This window comes from Malaclemys terrapin, chromosome 2, assembly GCF_027887155.1.
Source record: "Malaclemys terrapin pileata isolate rMalTer1 chromosome 2, rMalTer1.hap1, whole genome shotgun sequence".
Lineage (NCBI taxonomy): Eukaryota > Metazoa > Chordata > Testudines > Emydidae > Malaclemys > Malaclemys terrapin.
The window spans coordinates 279,075,611-279,101,951 of record NC_071506.1 but is presented as its reverse complement, the minus strand read 5'-3'; the positions used below and the strand labels follow the sequence as shown (position 1 = coordinate 279,101,951).

General features: G+C 42.3%; 1 protein-coding gene across 3 annotated transcripts in view; it reads left to right on the top strand.

The window, feature by feature from the left end:
* Positions 1 to 26,341, top strand: part of OBSCN (obscurin, cytoskeletal calmodulin and titin-interacting RhoGEF) — a 308,809-nt gene that overhangs the window by 184,734 nt on the left and 97,734 nt on the right. The window contains exons 75-84 of one of the 3 annotated variants that reach the window (XM_054016659.1): positions 226 to 492; positions 1,711 to 1,977; positions 2,650 to 2,922; positions 7,526 to 7,792; positions 10,777 to 11,049; positions 16,302 to 16,574; positions 19,021 to 19,308; positions 21,340 to 21,609; positions 23,547 to 24,902; positions 25,944 to 26,222. In XM_054016659.1, the coding sequence (XP_053872634.1) occupies positions 226 to 492; positions 1,711 to 1,977; positions 2,650 to 2,922; positions 7,526 to 7,792; positions 10,777 to 11,049; positions 16,302 to 16,574; positions 19,021 to 19,308; positions 21,340 to 21,609; positions 23,547 to 24,902; positions 25,944 to 26,222 (3,813 nt within the window). Of the gene's footprint in view, positions 1 to 225; positions 493 to 1,710; positions 1,978 to 2,649; positions 2,923 to 7,525; positions 7,793 to 10,776; positions 11,050 to 16,301; positions 16,575 to 19,020; positions 19,309 to 21,339; positions 21,619 to 23,546; positions 24,903 to 25,943; positions 26,223 to 26,341 lie in introns of all 3 variants that reach the window. The other 2 variants (XM_054016661.1, XM_054016662.1) reach the window with 2 other exon arrangements.

The window sequence follows — 26,341 nt, the reverse complement described above, 5'->3', positions numbered from 1 at the left end:
ACCAACTAGCAACAAATAGTTGCTCTACCAGAGAACTATCAACAATTCCGACATGACTATAGGCCAGGTTCTAGCCTTGCTTGCATTCCTACACCCTGACTGGGAGTAAATGCTGGCAGAATTTGGCCTATTATCTTCAGGAATTCCATTATTGTTCAAGCTGTTATCAGTTCATTTTTTCACAAAACAATCTCCTCTCTTGTTTTGCTTCATTCACGCTGTCAGCCCTACCTGTGCTTTTCAAACGTTGGCTCCAAAATGAGGAAGTCGAGGAAGGGTGTACGGCCGCACTGCGCTGCGAGCTGACAAAACCGAGTGCTCCGGTTGAATGGAGGAAAGGAGATGTGGTGTTGCAGTCAAGTGACAAGTATGAGCTCAGGCAAGAGGAGACTTTTGTTGAGCTGTTTATTTATGACGTGGAACTTCAGGATGCTGGGGAGTACACGTGTGATTCAGGAGATCAACAAACCACTGCGGCACTGCTAGTAAAAGGTAGGAAAAGGCTTGATTTGTGGTAAATAGTCCTAAAGGCCCTGGCTGTCCTCCAAAATGGGTAAAATGGAAGTTTTACTGATGAATTAGCTTTAACGTTTATCAGCCAGCGAATCGCATTTTAATATAACAATGATACGGTGTATCACTACACACTTATTTGTACCTGGTGGACCAAACTTTTTAAAAAACCACTTCTATTCTTGCACTTGCATTTTCAATCTCACAACCAGATGCTGGAACAAAATTGCAGATGCTGTTGACTATAGGCATAAACTATAGCTTTTATGAAATTGAGATTTGCTGACCGTTACTACGTGTCGTTATCTGAGATAAGAGTAACAGGTGTACTTGTGGCACCTTAGAGACTAACAAATTTATTAGAGCATAAGCTTTCGTGGACTACAGCCCACTTCTTCGGATGCATGATGCAGCCGAAGAAGTGGACAGTAGCCCACGAAAGCTTATGCTCTAATAAATTTGTTAATCTCTAAGGTGCCACAAGTACTCCTGTTCTTCTTTTTGCGGATACAGACTAACACGGCTGCTACTCTGAAACTTGAGATAAGAGTATTTCTCTATACTTAGAATGGGGGAATATTGCTGCATATGACATACTGCTGTATGTTAATAGTTAGCAAATATTGACTTAGAAATGGCAACCAGTGTGCCTAATTGTACCTGTATAACCCGGTGTCACGCTCTGTTTCCCTCTAGTGGCTAAGCCATTAGAGGTTTATGAGTTTGCTACTGGCTTTAAGCTGACAGCTCCAGAAGTGCTGGATATCTGTTACTGATGACCCACCCAGGGGTGTTGCATTACCCATGCAATTCAGATAGTTAGATGTCCAAATACTATCATTTGCACCTGCATCTTTGCCTACAATCAGCTATAAGCACACAAAATTGTGGGTGTGAAAGTAGCGGCCAAATAGAGGCCCCTTAAAAAGCCATCATTCATAGCAGCCCTGCACTGAGCTGCAATGATCTACTGTTATTGTTTTGTCAGTGACCAGTGTCTATGGGGCTTTGGCCATAGTGCAACTTGAAGGACTATAGTGGGATAGCATTTCCGGTTTTCCATCTCTCTGAACCACACCCAGCAACTACCCAGAGAGAGGTTACCAGAAGGGGAGCTGTGATGAATGGAATGGTGCAGTAAACCTCAGTAATTCACACTTGAGCATTCTCACTACAGTAGTTACTTCTCCCCTGCAGTACTACCCGTGCTTTTTAAAGAAGAACTGCATAACGTAGAGGCAGAAGAACGAGGAACAGCTGTCCTGCAGTGTGAGATCTCCAAACCTGATGCCCTGGTGGAGTGGAGGAAAGGAGCGCTGGTACTTCAGCCCAGTGCCAAGTATGAGATGCGTCAGAATGGCACCAATGTGGAGTTAATTATTCATGACTTGGAGGTAGAGGACTGCGGCCCCTACACCTGTAGCACTGGGTATGAGATGACCACAGGCTCTGTGTACGTGCAAGGTAAGAATAAATCATTTCAAATTACCTCTCATTTCTGGTTGAATTCAAACAGGTGGGTCTTCAGTCAACAGGCCAGATTTAGTCCTGGTGTAAGTAGGTGCAACTCCACCAATTTCTGGCTTGATTTCAGTGATGTTGCACACTTTTATACCAAGCGTGAATATGGACCAATATTTATAATATAATGGAGTTCAAAGACAACGACCATACTGTCTGTAAAATGGTATAACAACACCTGCTTAAATAACTATTTGCTTAGAGTGACTGCTTTGAAGATACTGAATACCATGTTGTTTATTATTATTATAGTTATTTTATAGCGTTGTAAGTATACACAGTACTTAAATCACAGGGAAGATCCCTGGCATAAAGAGTTTGCAATATCAGTGCAGACGACACCCTACAAGACACCAAATCATGAATGGATCACAAAATGCTTAGACTGTCCTCATGTTGAAATAGTACGTCTGAACAAATCCACTATGTTTGTCGGCAAGTGCATTGTTTATCTGAATGAGCGTGACAAGTTTATTTATGCAGGACAATTTGAATGTAGTTCACAGAATCTGTGAATCTAAGAACTGTACTTTAGATCAGTTCTGCGAAAGGAACGTGTATTTGTGTGTCCTTTGTTTTCCCTTGGTGTACCCGTTTTCTTGCTCTGTTATACAGAAGAGGAAGCAGAGATAGTTTGTGGTTTAAAGAACACGGATGTCTTTGCGGGTGAATCGGCCACCTTCACCTGCGAGCTCTCGCGCCTGGGGGTGCAGAATGTACAGTGGTGGCTCGATGGATCTCCCCTTCAGAACAGCGCTGTCAATGAAATCACTGTGCGAGATGGAAAAATCCACACTTTGACCCTAAAGAACCTGGGGTCCGATGATTCGGGGATTGTGACTTTCAGAGCTGGGTCCCTCATATCTTCAGCTAAATTATTAATCAAAGGTATTTTGCTTAGAAAGATGCAGATGTCCATCCCCCAAATTACTCTCTATACTAGCGCTCCTGCCGTCTGGTTACCCGTACGAAATTCCTCCAAAATACTGTTGTGTTATTAGTATTCTGTCAGTGGCATAATATTTTCATAACTAGCGGACTCTAGGAGAGGGCCCAGGCTTGCAACATTTACTCATGCAAGTTGTCCATATTCATGCACATAGACCTGTTGGTTTCAACAGACATATTTCTGTGAATAAGGATGACTCAAGTGAGTAAGGGTTGTAGGATCAGGCCTGTGGCTTTTACCGGGCAGCACAGTCAGGATTTATTCAAACTCTGGAAACAGATGGTGAGGATTTAGTCTTACCCTTGTGGTACCTGGGTCTTGTGTCCTCCCCAGGACTATACAAGAATGATATTACCATAAATACCACCCACTCGCATTAATGGGTGGGAGAACTTGATGAGGCCAGTGATGAAAGGGGGACAGCCCCAGCAGCAAGGGAGGGAGACACTCGCCAATAGACAGTAGATAGCTCTCCACCCCCCGTGAGGCTCTGGCACCCATTGGCCAGCCAGGAGAGAGGATTGCTGATTGGCCAGCATTCCTCAGCACCCATTATTTAACCTGGAGTGGGGGCCATGTGGAGCATCTTTCAGCTCCGTTCCAGCAGCCCACCCTACCCACTCAAACTTGGAATGGGAACCTGGCCTGGCAGATGCTGTGGGTCTAACCGATCGCCTGTTTAGGGGGTCAGGAAGGAATTTTTCTCCCATAGGCCAACGGATGTAAGACCAGGGAGTTTTTTGCCTTCCTTGCAGCATGTTCAAGCCACAGTGGATGAAGTAGGAACCTTTAGTACCTAGCTGAGGTACTGGAGTGGTGGTGTTTATTCGTCGCAATTTGCGATTGGTTTCTAGTGTGATTAAAAGGATAAAATGAACAGTTCCCAGAGGTAAAAGACTTGGGATTTTGGTGATGGGCCTTGGGCTCATGTGATAGGGAGAGACCTTGCTGCCCTTGCAAGCTGAGATCCTCACCCTGCTTTACCCTGTCGAGGAGGGGAGGGTGCTAGGATTCAGTGAGCTGAGTCCTGGGGGGCAGGCTGAGGAGAGCTTACTGCACATTATGAGTTATATGGCAGAAAGCCCTGTAACCTCTGCGCTGGAACCAATTAAACGCCTGGTATAGGAGAGTGTGGGGGATGGATGGACAACACCCCTCCCCCGCCTTAAATGTTAATAGAAGTTGCAGCCTGCGGCTTAATTCCATGCATGTGTCTGTCCTCATTTTGCCACTGTCCACATCAATACCATATAACCATCGCCTTGCTACTGCTCCACGAGACACGCAGACGCAAATATTGGGCCTGATTCATCACTATGTGGCTGGAGTGCTGACACAGCATAACTCCATCAAAATCGATGCCAGCGAGCTCTTGTGCATGGGAATGCAGAACAAGTCGTGGTGCCTGGATGGAATAACACAGGCATAAAATTGCAGTAACACAATGATGACTTGGACCCATTCATTTGTTACCGATGTCCTGCTGGTTGGTACTGTACTGAGAATATTTTGTTGCTGTTTGTTTTAGATTTGGGGAAGGGAGCCAGGAACTGCAAATAAAGCTGAGCTCCAGACTTTACAAAAAAGAAATCCCCTGCACATATACCTCCTTTCAAGAGCTCGGGAAAAGCTGTGATTTTGCTTTTGTACTCAGACAAAAATAATTTTTTTCTTTCTTGTATTATTGGGAGGGAGTCACATACCAGGAGGCGTAGAAGGTTAGCTACTCTTTCCATTAAAATCCTCCTCTTTGTTGGGTAGCTGTGTCCTTTAACTAAAACAGGAGTAGTCAGAGACGTGTAATCGCAATCTGAAACTACCATCCATTTTCGGTTACACCATCAACTCCTAAGCAGCAAGAATGGCTTCAGGACCTGCCGTCGCATTGCTCATGAGGGGAGCTGTGCCATTAAAAGCCACGATAGAGCCCTTAGGGAACAGAACTGAGCCTAGCAGGGGGAATTCAGTAGACATCTCTGGGCTGTCTTTGCATGCCAAAGCGTGCATATCATTTCCATTAACATCAGGGAAATGCACACATTGTTGAGAGGAGCATTTTCTCACAGGTCCAGTTTAGCTGATTTTAGCTAGGCTGCAATGAATTCTGCTTCTTAAGATAAGGGCTACTTCTGGTCGCGACCTTCAATGACCATTAGTTCTTTAACCTAATTGATTATATAACTTCACACCTACAAAGTCCTTTGTAGCATAGCTGTGCTTCCAGGGAGAAGGGCTTTGCTGAGAGGCTGCTGTTTCAATCGCCATTCTGATTTTTGGTCAAATATATACAATAAATATCGCCTGCAAATACGCTGATGGAGGGGGAATACAAAGTAGCATCTGGGAGGATGCCCCATGCCTGCTTTTGAAGCTTGCAAAATCTTTGGTTTGGTTTGGTTTGGTTTACTGTATTGTATTAGGCCTATAATGATAGCAGCAATCTTCAACAGTGGTATTTTAAAAGAAAGTAAAGACCGTGAAAATTCAAAAGCAGCGGCATGGGTATCGCCTTTCTCAGCGGGAGCCATCAGCTACCAGGACCATTCGCAGGATTTCTTGGGTTCCTCAGTTCAAGATTTCAATGAGCCATGGGTACTAATGTTATCTACAGTAGAACCTCACTTCCGAACACCTCGGGAATGGAGGTTGTCCGTAGCACTGAAATGTTCGTAACTCTGAACAAATCGTTATGGGTGTTCTTTCAAGTTTACAACTGAACATTGACTTCATACAGCTTTGAAACTTTATGATGCAGAAGAAAAATGCTGGTTTTGACCATCTTAATTTAAATGAAACAAGCACAGAAACAGTTTCCTTATCTTGTCAGATCTATTTTTTTTAACTTTCTCTTTAATTATTGAGTAGTTTATGTTTAACACAGTACTATACAGTATTTGCCCTTTTTTTTTTTTTTGGTCTCTACTGCTCCCTGATTGCATACTTCCAGTTCCAAATGAGGTGTGTTTGTAACTCTGGTGTTCATAACTCTGAGGTTCTTCTGTAATTACATGATTGACTTTACAAATCAACTAGTTAGATGGCTATATGCAATCATTTGTGCCTGTAATTGTCTGTTTTAAACACAGATAGACACAAGATTAGTCAAAAACTGGGCACTTATCTTCTATGGAGTGCCCTCCTCGTGATATTTTGGAAGGTCCAGAATAGGGTTGCCCACCTGTAGCACCATGCTTGCCTTACTGCCTGTGGGTTTCTGACAGGCTTTATGACCAGTGGTAAGCTGAAATGCCTAATGTAATTGTACATTTCATTTCAAGTAGCTTTCACGGTTTGTTCACATAGAGAAAGGCTCCTATGAACTTTCAGACAGGCCTAGGTATCACTGGTGCAGTTTTCCTTTGGGCATCTAAAGTATCATAGTAAAGGCACCATCATATCACAGCCTGTTGGAAGCTATAGGTTCGTCATTGGAAAATTCCTAGCCAGATTTAATCAGATGAACATATAGCCACATTTAGCACAGACTTACCAGTTTAATTGGAGTGACCCAGCTAAACCCCCGCCAATCTTGCTGAATATGTTCTCTCTGATGTTTCTGTTTTTGTTTAAGTCACTCAACCGTCTTCTCAAGGCAGCTCACCCATCCCACTTCACTATCTCCACCCCTGACAGATTCTGAGAAGCCCTGACATATTCAAGAGAGAGCCACAAGCAGTGCTCCTTGGTGGAACGAGGGCTACTGTGATATGTGTCGTTGTGGGGAGGAAATGATGGCAATGGAGAGCATCCTAGCGGATGAAAAATAGCCTTCAAGAATCTTAGTATAAGTCTTAGTTATTTAGGCTAAACCAGCGGTTCTCAAACTATGGGGCAAATGTGTCAAGGGAGGTGTGAGGTGTGTGATTTTATTTAAGAACTCTGTCAGCCCCGGGTGTCTGGGGCTCGTGCAGAAGGGCCGTGCACACCCGGGAGACAGGAATAAAGGGGACAGCTGGAACCCTGGAGCTGATAGCTGGAGCCACACCACCTGGGCTCGGGCTCTCCATCCCCTCCACTCAATCCCTCACCTGGGGTGGCAGCAGCAGCGCAGAAGTAAGGGTGGCAATGGGACACTAAGTCTGCTGTGAAAAGTGATATTGACAAATATCGCTTTTCATGCTGCCACCGTTACTTCTGTGCAGTGCTGCCTTCAGAGCTGGGCGCCCGGCCAGCAGCCGCTGCTCTCCGCTCTGCCTTCAGAGCTGGGTGGCAGTATATGTACTTGTGGGGTGGGGGGAGGGAACACGTAAACGACTACAGACACAAAGAAGGGGGGCCCGATCAAATAAGTTTGAGAACCACTGGTCTAAAGTATCTGATGGTACAGCTATCCTAATATATCCTGTTTGCTTCCACGCTGCTTGATGCTGACACAAGCAAACGCTAAACCTGCTAACCTGTAGCACATCTGGGCAGCCTTATGCTTGTAATTTCATTTCCTTTGCTTCCCATTCCACGCGGGCTCTGTGCTTGAAAAAATCTAAGCTGCCCTTTCCATAAGGATCCACTAATGCATGTCCCTCCTGACATGTTGGTTGACAGATCCAACTATTGAGGTGGTCAGTCCCATGCAGGACATTACCGTTGATGAAGATGGCACAGCAGAGCTCATATGCCAGTACTCTAGGCCAGTGCAAGCCACATGGAAGAAAAATGATCAGGAAGTTTCTGCAGATGGGCAACGAGTCATTATCGAGCAGGACTGGAATGTAGCCAAGCTAAAAATTAAACCTGCCCTTCCAGAAGACAGTGGCATCTATTCTTGTGAAGCTGGAAACACCAAAGTTGTGGCTATGCTTGATGTTCAAGGTGAGGTCTTCCAGCACAAAAGGAAGACTACCATGGGGACCAAATAGCGACCAGGTGGCAAATCACAGCCGCATCTGACAATAAGTGGCAAATCGTTACCTATTCATTTGGTGTTCATTCCAATATCAATAATAATGAGAACCATGTTTGGTGTTAACATGAGTTGAATGTGAAAATGTACAAAATTCAGTTGGAAACTAGTTCAATTTAATGCCCACTTTTGGTTCCAAACGCGTATATAGATAATCATGCTTGCTCTCCAATTAACTGAATTTGGTAGTAGCACTAATCAAATGGGATATGTTCTGCTGAATTATTGTCATACTGCAGATGTGGCGTTCTTGGACTTGAAAAATAATAGTACTTATATAGCGCTTTTCACATACAAAGTGCCTTAAAAAATGAACTAAAGGATAAAATGGCATTGTATTTTTTATTTCCAGTTAATCTAATCTACAGCTCGCCTTTCTTGAGTTTTATATCTATTTAAAATAATGATAACTTGTAAAGCCTCTTGTAATTTGAAATTAGATATTGTAAGTGTCCCTGGGAGACAAAAAGTGGAAAAACAATAGAAATATTCTTTTATATGTAGTTAAGTGTCTGTGATAGAAAAGATGAAGAGAGCAGCTTGATTCTTAGGTTTACAGAAAACAGTGTTTCAAGGTTTGTTGTATCCTGTTCTTAATTTTTTTCCCACCAAAGACTTAACTCTTGTTTCCAGTGAAGTTAATGAGAGTTTTGCCATTGATTTTAATAGCATGAGGATGTGGCCCCATATGTAACCTTTATTGGTTTAATTAACAGAGCTTTGTTTATAGATGTCTTGGACTCAGTTGCTCGGAGTCTGCATTCAAGAGTCACTATTTTCTGTCTCTCTCTTAGGTACTTGTATTACCCCCGTTACTGTGCTATGCAAGTGCCCCACACTCTTTATTTATTTTCAATTTAGGACAGAGTGGAAATGAATATATTTAAAAAAATAATTGTCCAAACATCACAGGGATGATTTTCAAAAAGGCCTAGGAGATTTAGTAGCACAAGGCCCATTGGCCTTAAATGAGAGTTGTGACCCTGTAACCCGTAGGCATTTTTGAAAATCTTCCTCCACAGGTTTTTGAGACCAATCTAGCATTTGGTGTCCCATGTAAGGTGAAAGACACCTCATCTCAGTCTTAGACTTGATGGTGCATAAGATACTTCAAAGAAAACTACCATACGTTTGCCAGTATTAACGGATTGAGGGAGTTGACTCACAGCTGCTCCATGTAAGGAACTCTCCTTGACTTCAGTGGGACACCTACATGGAGCAACTACAGAACGAGGCCCAGAGCCTGCCATTTAAAACGGGACCGCCTTTAAAGCACCAAAATATCCAAGTGATCAAAGCAAACAACAGTAGAGCATAGCGGATATAATGTTTTAATAACTAGTTTTCTGCTATTTGCATATGGAATTCTTGTTTTCAATTACCGGATGATTAGAAATAATATTGTTTCTTATCTGGTTTCTGAACTGTGGGATTGTGGTCAGTTAAAAAGCCAATTTATTATTTATTATAATGCTCTGCACTTTGATAGCTCCTTCCATCTTAGGGTCTAAAAGCACTTACCAAGTATTAATGAATTTAGTCTTAAAACGCTCCAGGGGGGCAGGGATCTGTAAGTATCAACATTCTACTTATGAGGAAAGTGGCGCACAGAGAAATTAAATGACGCGGATACCTACACACAGGAATGCAGTCATGCCTCTGACTCCTGTCATTTGCCCTAGACACAAGACCATTGTTCTCTTTAAACATTCAAGTTGGAAAATTCTGGAACCTCAGAAAAACTGATTTGGCTTTGCTAGAGAATAAATAGTTCAGTATCAGTTTTCTAAGTGACAAGCAATTGCACACGGGTTAGAAGTTACAATGATTGATGTGGTTACTAAACAGGATTGATTGGCCCATTATTCTGGTGCTGTATTAGAACACTGATCATGAGGACCATGGTATATAACTCATGTGGGCGTTGTGGGTTTCTGTTTCTAAACTAGCTCAGTGTACATAAACTTGTACAGCAGTGTGTGCCTAATGTGTCTATGCAATTAACCTGGCTGTGCACACAAATTGGGGATATGTGCATCAAACTGGTTAGTTGTGTACAACTATCAGTTGGTGCACGCAGTTGCAGTAATTGTGTGCAAATGGTCATGCACATCTGTGCACATTTTTGCACACACAATGGCCCCGACCCCTGACACTCAGATTAGAAAATCAGGTCCTGGACATCTGTCAGAAGAATTTGGTAATAATTAGAAAGTTACTACTAAAAAAGTGTTACCGATGCAATAAATTGTAATTTTGCAAATGGCTTTTAGTAGTACAATTTGCAAAATCCCTTGTTGACTTAGATTACAAATATCATTGCATTGACCAACAGTAGTCCGCTGCTGGGATAAGGACATGTTTTGTATAAAAGGTGGTAAGATTTTAAGGTGAGCTCCCTATCGGTTTCAAATCTCTCCAGCTATGATGTTAATTATACATACGGAGGAGGTTGGCAAGAAAAGATTCCTGTTGTACGCAAAAGGAAACTGGTTATACCCTATATTCTTGAACTGTAGATGGCTTTTTGTATTTGTTTCCATTGAACAATTACCCCAGTTCATACGAACAATATGATTTCATCCTTCATTTATAAAGATATAGGTCAGGTTATTGGATAAATGTTGAATTAAGCCAGAAGGAAACACCGTGTTAGAGTTATTTTACTACGTGTTAAACCACATTGCTGATGTGGATGTATTTTAAACATAATGCTGTGTTAGGATGCCATTGACATTTAAAAGGAGAAACTACAAGTTAACTTTCCACATATGGTGCTCTCATATCAGCTTCCAGGTGATGGAAATTACATAGTGTGCTTTAAGGCTCACTACTACTCAGAAGTGTGTAAGCAAAATAGCTAATGTTTTTAATCATTTTCCTTTTCCATTAGCCAAGAACAGTATTGTCAAGGGTTTGGAGAATGTGGAAGCCATGGAAGGTGGTGAAGCCCTGTTTGAGTGCTACCTTTCCAAACCAGAGTGCTACAATTACAACTGGCTGATTGATGATGAGCCTGTCAAAACCACAGAAAACATTGAGATGGTTTACTTTGAAAATGGACGCAGGCATATTCTCCTCTTGAAGAACCTCACTCCCCAGGACAACTGCAGGGTGACTTTCCTGGGTAGTGATGCAGTGACATCTGCGTTCCTGACTGTGAAAGGTAACAATGACAAACCTGAGCTTGGAGTGCTAGCTTTCTGGTTTGAAAGGCTGGACTACCCAGAAAAATATTTGTTGAGTGCCAGAGCTGGATAGTTCATGAGTAGCATAGGTCATGGGCTCCCTGCATTACTTCTGCTTCACACAGAGAAATCTTTTATTTTATACTTTACTACTTATGTTTCGTGTGACAAGCACTTACGTGTAGGAAGTGACATATGCCACATCTCATATAATGCTTATAAATTGTGCAAATTAGCTAGAAACAAGCAACATTCATACGGAGAGTGAGTATTCTAATGGATCAGATATAGATATTTCAAGGGTTCACTGGTTACAATTTACATCATGATCATCATCATTATTATTTTTAATTACTTTAGTTCCTAGAGGCCCCAAACAGTTAAGCAAAGCACAGACATAGAATAAAAAGCAGTCACTGCCCCAAAGAGCTTTGAATCTATCAGCATACCAAGTCAACAAAGGGTGTATTAAACAAACCAATGAGGATGGCAACAAGGTAAACAATGAGACAGTCCTGATTAGGTTAAGTAGTAGGGTTGCCAACCTTCCAAGTTTGGCCTGGAGACTCCTGGAATTGGCATCGATCTCCCCATGACTATTGAAAGCAATCCGGGAGACTTTAATAGGATATTTTAAGAAAACGACATTATGTCATGTTGGGGGAAAAAATCTCCCAGAATAGCTTCGGTCAGAGTTGGCAATCCTTTTAAGTAGATATAGCAGCAGACCACACAGCCTAGCCATTGCTGACTGATTTGCAAGCATCATGGCAAAGGTGAGAATACTTTGCGCAACTTCTGTTGGCTGAGGAACACCACCATTTACATTTCTTTCTGTTACTCAGCAGAGATGAATCCTTCTCAAACCTGCTTTATCAGTTTCTCTGTGGTCTGACTATCCATCGCTTGTCTTCCCATATTTTAGGACTTGCTTGTACATTCACTCATTATACATCTTGATTGATGTGGCCCAACCAGAATCACATCTATTCTTGTATGCTTTCCAGTGTGCTATTTTCCTGAACTGCACGTTAACGCCACTTACCATATTATACTCATGAGCTTTGCAAAGCATTCTTGCTATGAGGGAATGCTTCCGTTTTCAATCGGACACAGTATCTCACAACCATGCAACATAATGAAATCATAGTTGCAGGATGTTGGGGTTTTTAGCTTCAGTTTTCTGCTTGCCCAATCTTGTTGAATCAGTTACATGCATCTACTGCTAATTATTAAACCAAATTCAGCCCTGGTATAAACAGATGCAACTCCATTGAAACCAATGTCATTGCCCATGATTGCACTAGGAATAAATGTGGCTCCTTTATGTATTTATTTCATGGACTACCTCTCCAACTATGCTAATTGGGGTGCCCAGGTATGTGAACTCCTTTGTGCTGTCAAACAATCCGTCCCCTCTTGAATTCCATTGTACAGCTAGTCTGATCTTCATCTTCCCTGCATTGATCTGTAACTTCTGTGAATGCTGCTTGTCCCTCTTGAGTCTTGGAAACCAGTGCAGGGCTATGTACAAACTCAATCAGCTGTTTGCCTTCCCTGATAATTCCTAATTTGTTCTCCCCTTTAGTCCTTACCTACCTACTTCAATTCAATGCCAGAGAGAAGATAATGTGTGGCAAATACATTCTTGTCTCTCTCTAGATTTTATGTCAGAAAACAACCTTACTTTGGTGAGCTGGCTTTAAAAGGTGCCACTATCAAATGCCTATTATGATAATGGCACAAACTCACTTTCCCATGGGCTGTCTGAGGAAACTGATGAGGCTAACATGGCAAGACAAGGTTCCAGATACTGAGGTTCTCATACGGGCCGGCATTCCAAGCATCCCTATTCCGTTGATGAAATCACAGGTGAGATGGGCAGGCCATGTCACCAGAATGTCAGATTAGTGACTGCCAGAGAAGAACTTTTACGGCAAGCTAAAGGAGGGAAAGTGCTGTCAGGGAGGCCAGAAGAAACATTTCAAAGACTCCCTCAAGTTATCCTTGGAGTGTTTCAGCAATGACCCTGAGTTTTGGGAAGATCTCCTTCATGGTAGTTCTATTTGGCGAAACCTCATCCATACTGGAGCTACAGTCTGTGAGTGGAGGAGAACTGCTGAGGCAGAGCAGAAGTACCAACAGCGTAAATTTCGTAACAGCAGCATGTCCGCTGTTAATCAAGCAAGCCATAGTAGCATCTCTTGTTCAATGTGCCACAGACAGTTCAAAGCTCAGAATGGCCTGATCAGCTACTCACGGGTTCACAGAAACTAAACCAACCCGTGATGTCATGGTCATCTTCTAACTCGAAGGATGAACAACAATGGTAATTGCAAAAGGCTCTGAGATTTTCAGTGGAGATTGGCCCAGATCCTAAACGTCCGAGAATTTCAGAAGAGTTTGAACCCACATCTGACATTTATGGCTCACCTGTTTCCTATAATAAACCAAAGCACAAACCACCCTTTGACTCTGAGGATCTGGTCAATCTCTACTTTACTGAGTTTGAACTTTTAATATAATTTAATTTAATTTTGTTTTCTTTCCTTCTAACAATCTAAACTATGGTTATTTCATCATACTCTTTTTTTAAATGTCTTTTATGTTACATTTTAAAAAATTCTTTATCAGGTGCAGTATGGCTTAGTATGTTACAATCACAGCTGATAAGATAACTGAGTTACAGTGTCAAGTATCCGGGGGTAGCCGTGTTAGTCTGTATCTACAAAAACAACAAAGAGTCTGGTGGCACCTTAAAGACTAACAGATTTATTTGGGCATAAGCTTTCGTGAGTAAAAACCTCACTTCTTCGGATGCATAGAGTGAAAGTTACAGATGCAACGAAGAAGTGAGGTTTTTACCCATGACAGCTTATGCCCAAATAAATCTGTTAGTCTTTAAGGTGCCACCAGACTCCTTGTTGACAGTGTAAAGATGCACTGCAGTTTAACTCATGACACTTTGACAGCTGGGTTTCCTCTCTTGGTGAAGTTTGCTGTGGCTACTTAGTCATCAGTATAAATCCCATCTATTGACAGTCTTTTAGCATCAATACTTCTGTGGCACCATTAGAAAATGCTTCCAGGAGGGCATGAGTACAGGCTGAAGAATTATTTGGGACTGCCTTGTCTACTGCTAGTCAACATCGTAAGGTGTTTGGAAAAAGTGGTTAAATTGTGACAATGTTATGTCAAACTTACATGTAATGAGAACTTTATTCATACATAATATAAAATAAAACCTGGCTTATGTATTTGAGTGATTGCATCGCCTCATGGCATTGACAAACATGCTGCTTCTTGGTTAAATGTGACCACACAGGTTGCAAACATGTTGGATATGTCTCTCCATCTTCGTCTTTCAGTTGCCAGTTGTAAGTATACTATGTCTTTCAGCCTTCCTTATAGTTCAGTTACTGGAAGCTCAATGCAATTCTCGATTCCTCAGAGTTTTCCACTGGCCTTTCATCTTGTTTCTTTCTCTTATCCATTTATGTGCTTTCCTATTTTTCCATGTAAGCCATGCATACCTCTTCTCATGCTTCACATTCCAGCTTGCTCTCCAAACCTTCTTGTTGAAGTATTTGTTAATTATCAGCTCATGGGTTGGTGGTACCCCAGTGTTAAAAATCTAATTTTTAAATAGAGGTGGAACTTTTTCTTCTATCTTTCAAAGGTTTCCCACAGTTTTGTTTCCCTCCAGTCTATCTTCTTGGTGAGGAATAGCATCCCTCACCTGGACTGGGTAGCTATACTCGCCCACAGCTCCTAATTCTTTTCTGTCTGTGGTGATCTTAGCTTCTTTTCTATTGTGATGGAATAGTATGTTTTCTGTAAACTTATCAGTGCACCTTCCATGCATTTCCGTCATTTCCCCCATCTGCTTCTCCCGCAGACAGAAATTAATCACGCTCCTTATACAGGATGTAGAGTTAAAATAATGTTTTGGGAACTCGGGGCTCCGATAGATCTGTAATCTTCACGACATGCACAAAATATCAGATTTTTGTTGGCGGGAAATGGATTCACAGTCACAGCTTGCACAGTTGTACAAAGTACCTATCTCACTCGTCCAAACAAATAATTTCAACTAGCTAGAAAGAGGAGCCTATTCATTTATCTACGCAACATTTCTTTATAATGCTTAGGAGCATAAGTGCACCTGGCTGGCTACACTCTCATAATCTCCATTTCACATCTGGGCATCGTGTGTCTCACAATGTGATGTGCCAAAGGGCATGTTCCATGAAAAAAACTGAACATCTGATCCAGAACAAACCCTAATTCCTGTTAAAAGAACAGGAGTACTTGTGGCACCTTAGAGACGAACAACTTTATTTGAGCATAAGCTTTCGTGGGCTACAGCCCACTTCATCGGATGCATAGAATGGAACTTATAGTGAGGAGATATATATACATACAGAGAACATGAAAAGGTGGAAGTTGCCATATCAACTCTAAGAGGCTAATTAATTAAGATGAGCGATTATCAGCAGGAGAAAAAAAAACTTTTGTAGTGATAATCAAGATGGCCCATTTCAGACAGTTGACAAGAAGGTGTGAGGATACTGAACATGGGGAAATAGATTCAATTTGTGTAATGACCCAGCCACTCCCAGTCTCTATTCAAGCCCAAGTTAATGGTGTCTAGTTTACAAATTAATTCCAGTTCAGCAGTTTCTCGTTGGAGTCTGTTTTTGAAGCTTTTTCTGTTGCAAAATTGCCACCTTTAAGTCTGTTACTGAGTGGAATTAATTTGCAAACGGCTGGGTCGTTACACAAGTGAGAAAAGTGCTTTTGAAGTTCTTGGCTAAAACTTGGGAAAAGGACCATTGTAATCAATAAAGGCCCCTCTCCTGAAACCTGTTGGCACAGTTGGACTCTTCTTGTGCAGAACCACTTCAAAGTCACTGGGGCTCCGTCCTGGTGCTAAAGGGATCTACCTACACAAGAGAATGCAGAATCAGGGCTAACGCGGGACAAAAACAGGAGGCTACAGCACACAGATCTGAAGGAGCTTTCCTGATCGTTTTGGCAGTTCAGCTTCTAAGATTTCTGCCACCTCTAACCAGTTTGCATAACCTAGACCCCAGAAAACCCATCAGGCTCTTCTGCCAGCCCATGTGGTCTCGCTGTCGAAAGATTCATCAAGAACATTAAGTATAAATCTTGACACTTAATCTTTGCTTCAGTATCTTGGGGTTTAATTACATATTTTTAACTGCAGGATGGCGCCTGGAAATTTTGCAGCCTTTGGTTGACACTGAAGTCACTGCTGGGGACCAAGCTACCCTTAGCTGTGTTTTAAGTGAAGCAGTGCCAGTCAGCGAAGTCGCCTGGTATATTAATGACATGGATATCCAACCAGACGAGAACTGGGAAATGCAGGCAGATGGAGACACCTACAAACTGATCCTGAAGAAAGCCCAACCACATCATGCTGGAGAGGTGACTTTTGCTGCAAGGGATGCAATTGCATCGGCCACGTTATCTGTAATAGGTAGGTTCATCCAGTGAACGTTTCTGCCAATTCTAGCCATTGGCACTTGCACCACGGAGGGCAGGAGAAGAGGCAATGGGTTAAAACTACAGCAGAGCAGATTTAGATTAAATCTCAGGAAAAACTTCCTAACTGTAAGAACAGAAGGACAATGGACCAGATTCCTAGAGAGGTTGTGGAAGCTCCTTCACTGGAGGTTTTCAAAAGGAGACTGGAGAGCCATCCGTCTTGGGTGGTTTTTAGACAACAAATCCTGCAGCTTGGCAGGGAGTTAAACTAGATGACCCGTCCAGTCCCTTCTAACCCTATGATTCTATGCTTCTCAGCCTACAGGATTGAGCTCTGTCACTCTGATTTTCTTACATCTGTGCTGTTTTCTGTTTCTCCTTCCCACAGGAACACACGCCAGCTTTCTCAGGTTTGATAAATTGCTGCTGTGCTAGTCTGCTCTGACTGTCTCATGAAATGAAAATTAAGCCAACTAGTGATGAGATCTTCTTTTCAGTGTTACCTTAGCTGAAATCCACCATTTTGTAACCTACCATTCTTCCGTAAAGTACTAACTAGAATTGTACATACTTGTGGAGAAACCAATTTTCTGAGCAAGTTCTCGCTATCTTTATTTAAAATAATACTCTGCAAACTTACCAGCCTTAGGGAAAATTGAATTACAGTCAATGAGGAAAAATTACCAAGAAAATAGAAGCACTTCAAAATGTGCTATTTTATTCTAGATTTCCGTGGTCAATCTGATTGATGTATAGCAATATTTTACTTCACGGTGCACAGATATCTTGTTGCTCATATTTAATAACAAATGAACTGTTGACCTTTTAGGTCCTGTTTGTCATTATGGGGCAAATTTTCAATAATGGCTTCCAAATTTTAGGAACCCCACAATTGGGGCGTGTAAGAATTTGGGCATGCAAAACGGGTTATTAGACTTTGGGAGTTGTAGATGTAAACCCAAACAAGAAACTGATAAAGTGTGAATCCAAGACTTGCACAGTCAAATTGGAGGTTTTGGGTGCCCAAAACTAGAGGCCAGGTTATAGCCTAATTTGACCCTTAATTTCATAGTAAGAGATATTGCAGTGCCACAGGTAATTTTCTTGGAAAATACCCATGTAGTTTCAGACTAAAGAGAGTTATTTCTGTCTTCTAAACCAGAGTGTATATTGCATGATAAATCCTTATGGATATGCTGAGGGTAATGATCAGTCCCCAAGTAGTCTGCAGGGACACAGTTCCAATGTCTTCATGTGTTTATGCTTTATTTGCTGGTTTACATGGAGAGCCACACAGTAGTTGCACAAGTATGGCAGCAATTTCCGTGAGATTTACGAGAGTTGTTGTGCAATCCTGTGATGACTCCATTTCCATTAGAGATGGACTGTAACTAACGTTTGGGGCTGACCATCCCCGAACTCTGGGCACATTCTGACCTGATCTTTGTAGGTTTAGCTCATCTCTACTTTATCTTTGATTGGACAAGATGGCATTAAAAATCACAAGACTTGGGAAGGTTCCATGGTAAACTTTAGGAGATCTAATGTGGTTGCAGTGAGTTTATTGCTTGTCACTAGAGCTGGGTGAATAATTGATTTTTTTTTTTTTTTTTTTTTTGGTTTTGCCTGGAAACCGCAAAATCAAGGAAAATATTCAGTTTGGTTCTGAAGACTTTCGGAAATGGTAGGCAAATTGGAAAAGTCAGTTTCAGGCCAGCAAATATGTGTGGGTCCCCTTTATAAGCTTTAACCCAGTGGTTAGGGCACTTGTGACGGACTGAGGTTTGAATCCCTGCTCTGAATCACAGGGAGAGAAGATTGGAAGCCATGTCTCCTACCTCTTAGGTGAATGCAGGGTATAGTCATCCTCACATTCTCGCTCTGGCCCAATGACTATGTAAGTGTTTATATGAAGTGGAACAGTTTCAACAAGAGAGATTGAGAGCAGCCATACCCCAGAATAGTCTATAGCCAGGCTGGAGGTGACCTGCTCCAGAGTGGGGATTCAAGCTTGGGTCTCCCTCATCTTAGGCATGTGACCTAACCGCTAGGCTAAGGACAGATTCAGACACAGAGTTTGCTGGTCAGGAAAACCTTTTTCCCAAACGGTATTAATTAGGTCATGTTCGCCAGTATTTTTGGATCAGCCAAAAATGCATTTTTGGGTGAAAAAACTATTCACCTGAAAAATTCCACCCTGCTCTATATGTCCCCCCAACCATAGATTACGGTGCAGCACAGCTCTGCAGAGAGTTGTCAATTGTGCGAAGATGTGTCTGATTTTCATCGGCACAACGCAGCTCCGATTCATGGTGAGAAAGATACTGAATGTGCACTTAGATTTCTCCTTATTGCTTATAATGAGGGCTTATTTGTAATCTCACTAAAAAGCGACAGCACTTAGTTTATACATCATTGGAACTCTGTTGTTCCCTCAGCCCTCCCTGATCCCCCTGAAGATCCAGAGATTTTAAGTAAGAGCAGTCGCTCGGTAACTCTGTCCTGGTTCACACCGCTGAGCAATGGTGGCTGTGGCATCTTAGGCTACAATGTCGAGAGGAAAACACCTGGCAGTGGCTGGCAGCAATGCAACAAGGAACTTATTCAAAACACGGAGTTTGTTGTGGACAATCTCTCACCAGGCGAACCCTACAGGTTCCGCATTTCAGCTGTAAACAAAGTTGGTGCTGGTGAACCAGTGCATTTACCTCAAACTGTGCAGCTAGGTGAGAATTAGAGAAGTCCCATAATGCACTGAGAGCTGTTATAGGCCTGTATTTCGCATGGCATGTCTGCTTAGGGTGACTAGCTGTCCTGATTTTATAGGGACAGTCCTGATTTTTGGGCCTTTTTCTTGCATAGGCTCCTATTATCCCCCACCCCATCCTGATTTTTCACATTCGCTGTCTGGTCACCCTATGTCTGCATCACACATTCACAGGGCCGCCCAGAAGATTCAGGGGGCTGGGGCAAAGCAATTTTGGGGGGCCCTCCCATAAAAAAAAGTTTCAATACTATAGAATACTATATTCTCATGGGGGTCCCTGTGGGGCCTGGAGCAAATTGCCCCACTTGCCCCTCTCCCCCCCCCCCCCCCGGGCGGCCCTGCACATTCAAGGGGCCTCACGTGAGAGCGAAGCGTCCACACTATAGCATAGTTCGGTGCTTCTGAGTCTTGGAGAGAAGGTTGGTAAATTGTTTTGGGTAGAAGCAAAGCGAAACCTGCTGTGTTGTTTATCTACTTGACATCTTTCTCTCCATACTGCAGCACTCGATCTCATGGCTTGCAATGCATCTCCGAGTTTTGTCTGATCAACATAAGATTCTTTTCTCGTGGAGACCAGACGTAATGACTGAGGCAGGGCATGCTGGAATGGCTATGTTACTGTGGCTGATGGCAAGCGAGAGTTTTATTGCGCATGCAAGGGAGAGGCAGTGTTTCCTCCTTAAAATGCCTCTTTCTCTCTGATATTTATATATCTCTTGTAATTTAACACCTTGACAATGTACCTGTGGGTACCAATTCACAGTTGCTTCAGTGACTATTTGTGGAACCCCAGTGGTCATGGAGAGAGAGAGAGCCATCATTTCAGTTACCTCTAAGTTGTTTTCTTGTAAAGCCTCTCTCTACATTCTATTGCAATGGTGCCTGTGTGCTTTGTATAGTTTCTTCTTATCTTTTTTGAAAACCCCTGGTAAGTTAAATTCCTAAGAGGGGGAAAAGAACATTTAAAAAACATATTTGCCCATGTTTCTTTCTTCGGTCAAGTCTGGCTGAACTCGGGTGCATTTTAAATACTGGTGCCATGCAGCTGTCATGTTATTAGAAGGTCATCTATCAAAGTGATGAACACAACAAGACATTTTCTCACGATTTAAGAGCTGCTGGCTCAGTCATTAGTAACAAGAGTGACGGTTTCATCATCTTTTTCAAAACCTGAGATGGTGCCTCCATCTCCATCTTTCAAAATCTTTTTTCTATGTTGGATCTTTTCTTCAAAAGTTGAAGGGAGCGCCACTTCAGCTGGCTCTACGCTTCTAATTTATGCTTCGAGCGTATAGGAATTGTAAAGCTACTGTGGGCTAGGTCTTGGTGGGGTGTATGAGACTGTGTGTGAGACTTGGCAAGAGTGGGTGATGACTAAGGCTAAGATTTTGTCATGGATGTTTTTAGTAAAAGTCACAGATAGGTTGCGGGCAATAAAGAAAAATTCATGGAAGCCCATCACCTGCCCGTGACTTTTACTAAAAATATCTGTGACAAACTGGGGAGCTCATCTGCAGGGTCCCCACACCACCCGCAGCGGCCCAGAACTCCCAGGGGCCCCCACAGCTCCTGGCCACCATAGGCAGCCGGGGGGCCCTGCAGCTCCCAGCCGCCACAGGCTGAAGTCACAGAGGTCTCTGGAAGTCACTGATTCCTTGACTTCCGTGACCTTCATGACAAAATTGTAGCCTGAGTGATGACCTATAAGCACAGAAACATAAGGGGGGAAAGCGCAATGGCTTCTGAATGTAGCTGTAAACTAATGCGATCTAATCTTCTTGGAGAGCTTTAGAAGTTGTAAACTCTAAATTACAGCAGTTTTTCCATTTTACCTTCCAATGATTGGCTGCAACAGTTGAACAAAAATTTTAAAACGCCAACATTCAAAGCTTGGATGCTTCACAGACTCTAATTTCCCCCCCTTTTGGGGTCCATAAAGCAGACAGGGGTGCATTCATTGATTTTAATGCCCTAATTTTTATAATTGCAGAGCCTCCATTTACAGTCACTCATCCCTTAGTAGGCAAGTCGGTCTTGGAAGGGGAGGTGGCTGTCCTGGAGTGTGAATTTTCAAGAGAGACCCAAGAGGCAATCTGGGTCAAAGGAAAAGAACAACTACAGCCTGGAGGAAGATATGAAATAAAGTCTGATGGCAAAAAGCAGATGCTCATTATTCATGCATTTAAACCTGAAGATCAAGGATTATACACCTGCATGATCTCTCCTGATACCAGATCCTCTGCTCTTCTGTCTCTTGAAGGTACAAAAAGTGTGTATCTGAGAGTTTTTATTAGTTCTAATTAAGGATACTCAATAGCCTCTCCATTGTTAAGATTGGAATTCAGTTTCCATTATAAGCTTAATATTTCTCCTCCTGCTAAATCCACAAGCAAAGACATATCAGCCTCAAAATTAGGACATCATGTCTGTTGTCGAGGTAAAATTTGTCTATGGGTTTTGAAATGATCAGACAAGAATTTCCTTATCAATGATACATTTAAAATTGGACACATTCACCAGAGTCCAAAACTTTTTTTGCCACTTTATAGCTAAGAATAAAACCAAAACACACACAAAAACAGAAGTGAGACATTTTAGTTCACTGGAGTAATATAGCCACATCCTAGTGCTCATGACTGTTGATTAAACTCTAATTGTAAGTCATTAAGATTTTAAATTGTGATGTCCAAGTGTCTCATTGGCTCCCACAGGCGTAAAAAGGGTCACCAGATGTCTGCTGGAGACTTACTGGTAAGCTTTCATTTAAAGAAGGAAAATAAGTCTTTAGCTCTTTTCGAGCTTAATTGGACAAGATGTAGGTAAATTAAAACACAATAAGAAAAATGGTGTTCACCACATTAGAAGATTCCTCAAATGCTTTTTTGCCACATCCTCACTTGAGACCAAGGATGGTGGGAAAGAATTAAAATTGAGTTTATTGGATTCCTCAAGAGGGAGGGAAATCAAAGTCAAAGCAGGGTAAGTGTATTTATTCCCTATGCAAGAGGCAACCATATGCTTTCATTCTGAATTACTTTCCTGTTAGGAAAAATGGTGAGAAAGAGCAAAAGAAAAGTCTCAGTGAGAGAGCACAGGACATGGATCTCCTCTAGGACAGGCTGCTGCAACTCTGAGGCAGACAGGCAGCATTCTTAAAAATTAAAAAATTCTTACATTGCAATTTAGACTTTTCCCATTCGGTGCCAGGGCACCTCTTAAAAAAAATGCTACACTTTCCTAATGGCATTAGTCAAGTTGAAAATACGTAATGTAGATAAAAAATAGTGTTTACAAAACCTTTTGTACTGGAAAATATTTTTCTGCGCCCCCAGACAAATGCATTAAGTGGAGACAGGTGAAGAATATGTGACTTCCTCTCAAATTCTCCAATGAGAATCAGTGTGTTGTTACAATACATGTTTTCACTGATCTTCTGCAGGTTGATCCGGGATGTAACATAAAACAAACATAAGGAAGTACTTTTTCCTCACAACACACACAGTCAGCCTGTCGAGCTCATTGCCAGGGGATGTTGCGAAGGCCAAAAATATAATGGGGATCAAAAAAGAACTAGATAAGTTCACAGAAGATAGGTCCATCAATGGCTATTAGCCAGGTTGATCAGGCACACAACCCCATGCTGTGGGTGTTCCTAAACCTCTGACTGCCGAAAGGTGGGACTGGACAACAGGGGATGTATCATTGATAAATTGCCCGGTTCTGTTCATTCTCTCTAAGCATCTGGCACTGGTCATTGGTGAAAGACAGGATACTGGGCTAGATGGACCATTGGTCTGACCCAGTATGGCCATTCTGATGTTCTTATTACCTCCTATGGCTTTCACTGCAGGTCCTGTGGGGCACTGTTTCCATGGGGTATATTCAGCAGAAAGCTAGACAGCTTTCAGTTTCAGAAAGTGACTGCATATAAGAAGCTGGGTTAGACATTTGCACAGACAAACAAAGGCAGGATTTGGCCCATCACTTTTCTGCATGGGGGAGGGGGGGAATTTGTTCAAGGCTTGGCCATGTTTTCTTTCTAACATAGATGATTTTTGCTTTATGGCTAAAATGCAGTGGTTAATTTTAATTTCAGTGATATTTTACTGCCCGGATTTGGAGTAACATTTTCATGTGATTTCTCTTGCCTTATTCACATGCTTCTTCTTACTGTCTTACTAACTGAATCCCAATTAGTTCCCACAGTGGCACTGCCAAAAGAGGTAGCCCAGGAAGCACATGACGTGATTCAACTTGAAGAGATGGTGGATGGACAGCTCCAGCCCAGCTTGCCGCCCGAGGCTGCTCAGGAGGGGGACCTTCACCTGCTCTGGGAGGCTATTGCCAAGAAGCGAAGAATGAGCAGGGAGCCAACCCTGGATTCCATCAGTGAAGTGCCAGAAGAGGATGATAAACTTCATAAGCTGAAGAAGGAAGAAGCGGAGTCTCATTATTACTCAGAAGAATACTCCACCTGTGATGAGCTGACTAAAACTGGAGAAGCAGACTTCTCTTTCACGAGCTCAGATGATGAGTCTAGGGCTGGGACGCCTTCACTAGTTAACTACCTTAAAAAGGCCGGAAAATCTACTATTAGCATTGGTAGCAAGGTTCAGACAGTTTCCACCAGTAAATTCTGGAAACACTGGGAGCAATCGGGCATCGAGACTACTGAGTCTGCTCTTCCTGCCAAGCCTGCTGAACCAGAAATCATGGAAGATTTAGATGATCCTTCCATGACCAAAGCAGCTGTGAAAATTCAGGCTGCTTTCAAAGGGTATAAAGTGAGGAAGGAGATCAAACAGCAGGAATGTCCCGTGTTTGGCGATACCTTCAAAGATTTTTGTGGTGAGCCAGGAGGCACTCTCCACCTTGAGTGTGTGGCTCTCAGCAAAACCGATATGAAGGTCCGTTGGCTGAAAGACAATGAGGAACTTTCAGATGGGCGCCACTATCACATAGACAATTACAGTGATGGAACTTGCTCCTTGATTATCACTGGCCTGGACATGAAAGACACAGGAAAATATACCTGTGAGGCATCTAATAAGTTTGGCAAGGTTTCCCAGAGTGCTAAGGTGGTGGTTGGTACCCAGGCGCCGGATGCTCTTCGTAAGCACAAGCAAGTGAAACGCCTCGCTGACAGCGAAACGGAGAGCTCTTCTGGCAGCGAACTGGATGATGCGTTCCGTAAAGCAGGAAGGAGACTTCACAAGCTCTTCAAGTCCAAGATCTCAACAGAAATGTCTGATGTGGAGGAGGAGCTCTTTGTCAGCGCGGATGAAGGGGATGTGGAGGTGGTGGATCACCAGACGTATCGCGAGGATGATCACTACATCTACATCAAATTTGAAATCTTGGCGGAAGCAAAAACAGCAGCTGGCCGGTTCAGAGAGATGTTTGCTGCGCTGGGTATCCCAGTCGAGATTGACATCCTGGACCAAGGCCTTAAAAAAATAGAGCTTCGCATAGGGAAAGCAGCACCACCTGCTCCAGGGCAGATTCAGCCCTTGGTGAAAAGAACTCCACCACCTTTACTGACTTCTGATACAGGTTAGCAAGGCACGCTAGTTTCTTATTTAATAATCATATTTAGAGCTCACTCAGAAATTATTTTTCCTGACAACAATTTTCTTTAAAATTTTGAGGGGTTGAAAACCTGAAAACAGAGATTTTTATATTTTACTAAAATTTCCATTTAGTCAAAAATCCTTTTGTCATTGTAAAAATGTTTTGAGGGAAAATTTTTTACTCACCCTAATAACAAAACACACAATAGCATCCGTACAATGCTTTGAAGACATCAGTTAACTAAGCAGTTCTGAGAACATTCTCAGCCTGTTTTACAGAGGGAGGGACTTGACCCAAGCTTAGAGTAGTGATGCTGCAGTGTCTGGAACAGCTATTGGAGAATAAATGAGTCCTTTTTATAAGGCAAATTCTACTGAGTAGAGTTGGGGACGGGGGTGGAAAGCGGTTTTCCCATTCCTTGAAGATTTCAAGATATCAAAACATTTTCCAGTCCTGAACGGGGGGCAAAAAGCCAAAATCTTTGAAAATTTTCATGAATTGGAAATCAGAAAAAAATCCTTTTGCGTCACTCTAAATGTTTTCTTTCAATGATTTTGGAATGTTTTGTTTTGATAATTTCAAAACATTTGGTTTTGATTTTGACCATTTTCAATTTTTTTTTACTCTAATTAACTGGCATTTTGAAACAAAACTCCATTTAGAATTGGAAAACTAGAATTTGTCTTTTAGAAAATGTTGAAACTACACCATTCAAAACAGTTCAAACATTTTCCAAGTCATAAAAGATGTCAAAACTGACCCTTTTGCACAAAAATTTTTGGTTTTGAGGAAGTGGCGTTTGCTGGTGAAAAAAACATTTCACTGGAAAATTACCAACCTAAGCTACTTCTTCACTGTTTATATTATGTAGGAAGGGCACCTCTCTATTATTTCAAAACGTGCCAGCCATCACTGCGAGTCCCTTCCTCTCACACACTGCACAGCAGCGTTCTTGAAACGCATCCTTACCAATTAACACAGCTGGTTGTTTCCTTTTCTCGCTTCCAACTGTACCGTATTCAGCTCCCATGTTCATAACCGAGCTTCAAAACCAAGAGGTGCAGGACGGCTACCCAGTCAGCTTTGACTGTGTTGTTGTTGGCAAACCCTTACCCACGGTGCGCTGGTTCAAGGATGGGAAAGTTATCGAAGAAGACGACCATTATATGATCAACGAGGACCAGGAAGGGTGCCACCAACTGATCATCACCGCCGTGGTCCCTACTGACATGGGTGTCTACCGCTGCCTTGCTGAAAACAACATGGGAGTTTCTTCAAGCAAGGCGGAGTTGCGGGTGGACTGTGAGTCTTGAGGAATGATTGAGAAGACCGAATGTTCTGAAACAAAATGTTTCATAATATTAATGGGGCGTGTGAGTGGTATTTGAATAAGATGCATATGTGCACGTTTGTTATAATAT